This window comes from Salmo salar, chromosome ssa17, assembly GCF_905237065.1.
Source record: "Salmo salar chromosome ssa17, Ssal_v3.1, whole genome shotgun sequence".
Taxonomy (NCBI): Eukaryota; Metazoa; Chordata; class Actinopteri; order Salmoniformes; family Salmonidae; genus Salmo; species Salmo salar.
Genome location: NC_059458.1, coordinates 14,169,590 through 14,175,589, shown reverse-complemented (window position 1 = coordinate 14,175,589; position 6,000 = coordinate 14,169,590). Strand labels below are relative to the sequence as shown.

Genomic DNA, 6,000 nt, shown 5'->3' with positions numbered 1-6,000 from the left:
CTCACCCCAGAGCACATCACAGACATAAGTAGCTACACACTACCAGTACTATTCACGATCACTGTACCTTCATTTTTTCTTCGCCCGCCTCGCCTTCTCCTTCTCAGAGTTCCACGCCTCACACTTTCCGTCCTCTTCCTCGTCTTCATCATCGTCGTCATCATCATCGTCGTCGTCCTCTTCCCCTCCAAGGTCCTCCAGGTCGCTGCTGATGGCTCCGTTGCTGGAGCTGTCCGAGGAAGAGCCTGATTCGCTGTCACTGACCCCAGCGACCTCTGCTGGCTTTTTACTGGGCTTCTGCATTAAGGCAGAGAGGCTGTCAATCAATAAAGCACCCAGTGTACATTTCGACCACTTGATTTTTGTTTCTAAACTGAAAATGGAAAACTTAAAACTTTCAAAATAGACCCCAAGTCAAATACTTCAGGCTTTACTATAGCTATAGACAGGTTGGCTTTTACCAACACAACCGACGTGTGCAAAACTGTTGGCTTAGACTGTTGACAACATGTAAACTATATTTCATCTCCAAATGTTTATTGAAAACACAAATACAATTGTATAATGACCACTATTGAATTTCTTTGCCATATTAGCATTGACATGAAATCCGGCAAAACACCTCAAAACAAGACATGGTATCAATAACAAGATACAACGAGCTGAAACGAGCCACCTACGACATGGCAGCTTCTTGTCATTGTTGCTAGCTATCTGAGCGTTCAGAATCATAACAACGCGGCTTCCGGCCACATCGATGTGCGCGCATCACTTTCGCGACGTTGTCATCAGTAATCTAGAGCCACTACATCATTGAGCTGACCTTGTCTTTAGGTTTGCGGGCTACTTTCTCCTGCTGTAGCTCTGCTGTGTGGCTCTGGCTTTGAGGGCTGCTCCTGGGGCCCCTGGCCTTGGGGCCCTTAACAGACTGGGAGGCACCCAGAGATGGGGACGCGTTCATGGAGTAAGACCCCTGCATGGTTGGGGAGGAGACCCCACTTCCGTTCACTGCCCCGTTCACCCCTGAAATCGCACAGAAAGAGGCACAGCACACCGTTACGTAACATCTCAATCTCATCTGAGCAACGAGACATCGCGAGTAAAAACGCTAATGAAATATCAGGGGGTTTTCTGAATGCGGAAAGAGAATAAAAAACCTTATGAAAATATAGATTTATGCGTATCTCATTTAGGCATGCTGAACACGGCGTGAGCACAACATGAGTGGTTTACATAATAAAAGATAAATTAAAAGATAGCATCAAATGAAAAAAGTAGATTGAGAGAGACAGAGAGAGACAGAGAGCAAGAGAGAGAGTGTGTGAGAAAGACAGAGTGAGGGAGAAAAAAAGACAGAGAGTAGAAGAAAATAAGCCTACACATACGCCATTAACTGAGACTGGAAGTCATTATAAGGTTCTCGACGGGAGAAATCTCATCACGGAGCCGGAGACTGCCGAGACTAGGGAGCCTCTCACTTAATCCCTGTGAACAGTTTCCACCACCTGCTTACAGGAATGATTAATTCATTCACATCTCTCGCAATTGCCAGAGGGGTAAAAAAAAAAAGGTTGCACTTTAAATACCTCACCCTCTTAAGGGTACCTTTTATTTCCTGGCGGTAAAATCATTTGCTGCTTTTGAACAGGTGTGAGAAGCTCCTTCACACTCTGTGCCAATATACAGGTACAATGCAATACAATACATATTTTCCCCCTGATGAGCACGGGAAGTGTCGCAATTATCACCTTTGTTCTAAGTTGTTATTATCTGTATAGGTCAGAATGAAGCATCTGGAACGGTTCAATGTAAGAAGGATGGGCGTAGCTGTACCTTTGGGGATCTGTCCGTTTTTGCTGGGGGTCCTGGAGGGGGGTTGCAGGGGGCTGTGGTTCTGCTGGATATGGGGAGTGAACATTGTGGGGAGGCCCAGGAACGGGGGGAGGAAGGCTGCTGCCCCCCTACTGTGGGCCTCTGCTGCTCGCCACCATTCTGATGAAGAGAGAGGACAAGGAGGAGGACAACGTCCTGTCAGTTAAAACTTCAGTACTGTATATCAATTACAATCACCTAAAGAGTATTAGAAGTTAGCACACCCTTAAATACTGATTAGTCATGCTGTTTCATTCATCTGCTGTTCAGGTCAAGTAAATCTCCTGGACCCAGTCATGTTACATCTGTCCAAGCGCCACACCCGGGCCCCTCCTCTTACCTGTCAGAGCTCCCAGCTGGGGGTGTGCGGCCAGGGCAGCAGACATCCCCAAGGACCCCAGAGAACCCAGGGACCCCAACGACCCCAGGCCTCCAAACTCTGGGCGTCCTGAGCTGGTGGTGTACAGGCCGAAGGCTGGGTGGCTTGACAACGTGTAGGGCTGCTGGTTGCTCATCGCCCCATACAAACGACCTGATGGACAAACAGTACAACAAAAAACTATACATCAATCAAATGTACTTATTAAGTCCTTTTCACTTCAGTAGTCACATCAGCAGTTGTCACATTACTCGTTGTGTATCTATTATTACTGTTATAATTACGTTTTCACTTTTCTATTATTTCTGTATTTTCTTTCTCTCTGCATTGTTGGGAAGGGCCCGTGAGTCAGCATATCACTGTTAGTCCACACCTGTTGTTCACCAACCATGTGACGAATAACATTTGATTTGATCAGCGGTGTGCTTCTGTTTGGGGTATAAATAAACTGAATTGAATTCAGAGATGACGCGAGGGTTCGTCGTGCCCTCGAAATACCCTGACTCGCTGGCTTCTTAGGTATTCATCCCTTCTGTGTGTTCAAGTTCAACGACGTTTTCTCTTCTCCCCCTACAGGTTTTCTGCTGGGTAATGTGATGTTTTATGTATATTCAACAAGACATTAGGCAGCGTAAAGGACAAAGATTGCCCTGGATTGGAGCTTGACAGGATTACACATGCTCGTTTCAAACACAGAACAGAGCGGCTCAGATCGGAGTGACTGAGACAGAGACACTACTCAGAGGGGAGACGCGCATCCTGCATGTTCTAGATCGACGGAGCTCTAGGCTGTACTTCATTAGGGGGGAGAGAGAGAGAGAGAGAGAGAGAGAGAGAGAGAGAGAGAGAAGAAGACAAAAAGAGCAATCAGTCGACAATTCATATGATATTTTCTGACGGGGAGCTGATTCGTTTAATTAGGCAACAAAGAGAACGTTCGTAGGGTAGAGTAAAAAAACTACGCCGCGAGAAATTACCATAAGTATTCGAGTTTGTATTTACCAAGAAACTTGAAACTGATGCGGGCTGAGCAGCGGGACATTTGGACCGCTGGGAGTGTAATTGAAGTGTTTCTGCAGGTACTGTATAGGACTGATCCTTCCATGCTACTCCATTATGTCTATCACCATGCAAATTAAACGAGCTCAAATAGGCTAAATCAGTGGTAGAGCGAATAACAAGCGAGTCGCGGTCCTTCAATACGTCAGTGTGTGGTGTTTGAAAGGTATACCTGTGGTAGAGTCTGCTCCTAATACTTTCCTCCAAACCTTCTCTGATTTAAATTTCAGCAGCACACTGCCCAAAAAAAAGAGCAATACTTCAACACGATCGTCATCAAGCTTTCCCCTAAACCTGAGTACAATCATTTCTGGCAGGGCAACCAGAGCGCATTGTCTCCTCGCACAGTCAGATGCAATTTGGTCTGAGCATATTTCATGCAAATTCAATTTCCATTACAGAAGGGTGAGAAAGAGAGAAAGAGAGAGAGGCTGGTAGAGGGAGGGAGGGAGGCTGCGGCGGGGCGAAGCCTAGCTCTCTTTGAGCCAGGTAATACGTATGCATAAAAAGTGATGACAGGAGATATAAAGTGTTATTCACTGAGCTTGTGAAAATGTCAACCTACAACACGCCCAGTGAGTGCTGTGTGAGTGTGATGCCCCCAAGTCCTACAGAATCAGATGATGGAGTTGAGACGCACAGAACAGAAGCAGAACATTTGAGATTGCCTGTCTGGCTGTCATGACTGAGAAAAAACAACATCTAAACATAATTAGGCCTAAGCTAAAGCACTTTCATTTTGCATGCCCTAAAACAGCTACATATAATCAACAATATAGTGATGGGAGCATGAAGTGAAAATACAATGTTGAGGGTAAATTGCTGAGATGATCAAGGGAATCGAATTAAAATGTCCATACAGCATCATGTTACTGTCTGGTTGGTTAATCCGGAGTTTGAATTACATTATCTCACTTACAGAAGAGAGGGAAGTGTTCATGTTCCAACTCTTCGACATTAGGCCGGACTGTGCACCTACAAAATCATAAAAATGTGCACAAAGGGCACCGTAGACCTAATGCTGGGAGCATCTTTTCAACAGCAATTTAGGACTAACGAAATGTAAAAGTGTGATTTCCCTAGAGACAGATTCCTAAAATGGCCTAAATGTTATCACCATATTGTAAACCAGTAATATGGAAGTCGAAGGAGACCGAGGAAGACATCGTGGAAATCACAATAGGCTAATAAAAAGGTTTATTTGCATGTGGGAAGCGGAGTTTAAATGCTCAGTGGGAGGTGGGGAGGGAAACAAAGACTGCCAGTCAGCGTGCCAGAGGCAGAGTGGTGTGGCGACACATGAGAAAATGCCCTTTGAGCTGGCTTCAAGGCCCCAGTCTTCGCAGTACTGCACCACGACAGAGGAGAGAAATACCTTGTCTACTTCATTACAATATGCTGAATATGGAGTGCCTTGCCTTGCCAAAGTCAGCTAGTGGATACGGAGACAAATGACTGAAAATACAAAACACAACCCCCGAAAGGCCAGCAGCAAGCTGCCACTTCCGTCGCGTCTCCCTCCCGCCAAAACCCCGCCCGTCACTCTCGCCTCGACCGACCTTCCCCGAGCAACAGAGTGACATCTGCAAATGCCTTTTCAATATTAATGCGCTTCCAGCTGGAGAATAATTTAATCAGAAATTTGGAGAGAAGCGAGCAGCAGAGCAGAAATACAGGATTACCTGATATCCTCTCTCTCTCTCTCACTCTCCTCCACTCTCTCTGACAAACTCACTGCATTCTCAAAAAGCGCTGGGCCTTTTTTTTTTCATGTTCGGAGGATGCTAGCCGAAGGGGGATTAATTTGTTGTTTGCTGCAGTCAATCAAATTTCCATGGACAGATTTAAAGTTAATTGCATCCGTGAGCTGATCCCAGTAGGAAAGAGTTCTACATGCGCCCGGGCTTTTTCAAAGTGATATCCTCATCAATGACACACTGCATGCCCCCCCCTCTCCTCCCCCATCTCCTTCCACCACTGTTCTTGCTCATCTGAGATTTCTTCAATGTTTTTCTCAAGTAGTATTGGCAGGTTGGCAAAAGACCTTGAATTAATTCCTCTCTCTGCTCTGCTGATACCTCTGTGACAAGAATCCGCCACGACAACAAATAGTTCCAACGGCTATCATATGACAATAGAGGAGTGTTATTACTGTTAAAATGGCTCCTAGTTACCCAATCTGAAGTCACAGGCACATGTTCCATTAGCACAGAGTGGCTATTCCTTTAATTGTGACTAGTGTAGGTGGCAGGAAGGCAAATTGACCTTCTCCATCATGTTCCAACAGCTTTAAAAGCGTGTTGAATGAGTACTGTACGTCAGGCTATGAGAAATGAAAAACTACAGAAATGCATCTCAATGTGAAACCACAACAAAGCTGTGGAATGAACTACATGTGAAAACAATTCAACCAGTAGACATAAAACAATGTAATTGCAATGTAGACTAACAATTGGGGATTTGCTGGTGGTGGGGGGCTCTGCACTCAATTTAAGCATTTCAACATAAAAATTAAATAAATATTGAACCTTTATTTAACTAGGCAAGTCAATTAAGAACAAATTCTTATTTACAATGACGGCCTACCGAAGAACAGTGGGTTAACCGCCTTGTTCAGCGGCTTAACGACAGATTTTTTACCTTGTCAGCTCGGGGATTCTATCCAGCAACCTTTCGTTTCCTGGACCAAC

General features: G+C 45.1%; 1 protein-coding gene across 7 annotated transcripts in view; it reads right to left on the bottom strand.

Moving 5' to 3' along the window:
* LOC123728154 (bromodomain adjacent to zinc finger domain protein 2B) overlaps positions 1-6,000 on the bottom strand; it is a 52,107-nt gene that overhangs the window by 300 nt on the left and 45,807 nt on the right. For 6 of the 7 annotated variants that reach the window (XM_045698862.1, XM_045698866.1, XM_045698864.1 and 3 more), the window contains 4 exons: positions 2,213-2,404; positions 1,834-1,992; positions 824-1,023; positions 68-297 (listed from right to left, as the gene is read on the bottom strand). In XM_045698862.1, the coding sequence (XP_045554818.1) occupies positions 70-297; positions 824-1,023; positions 1,834-1,992; positions 2,213-2,404 (779 nt within the window). In that variant the 3' untranslated portion in view covers positions 68-69. The remainder of the gene's footprint in view (positions 1-67; positions 298-823; positions 1,024-1,833; positions 1,993-2,212; positions 2,405-6,000) is intronic. The other variant, XM_045698868.1, reaches the window with a different exon arrangement.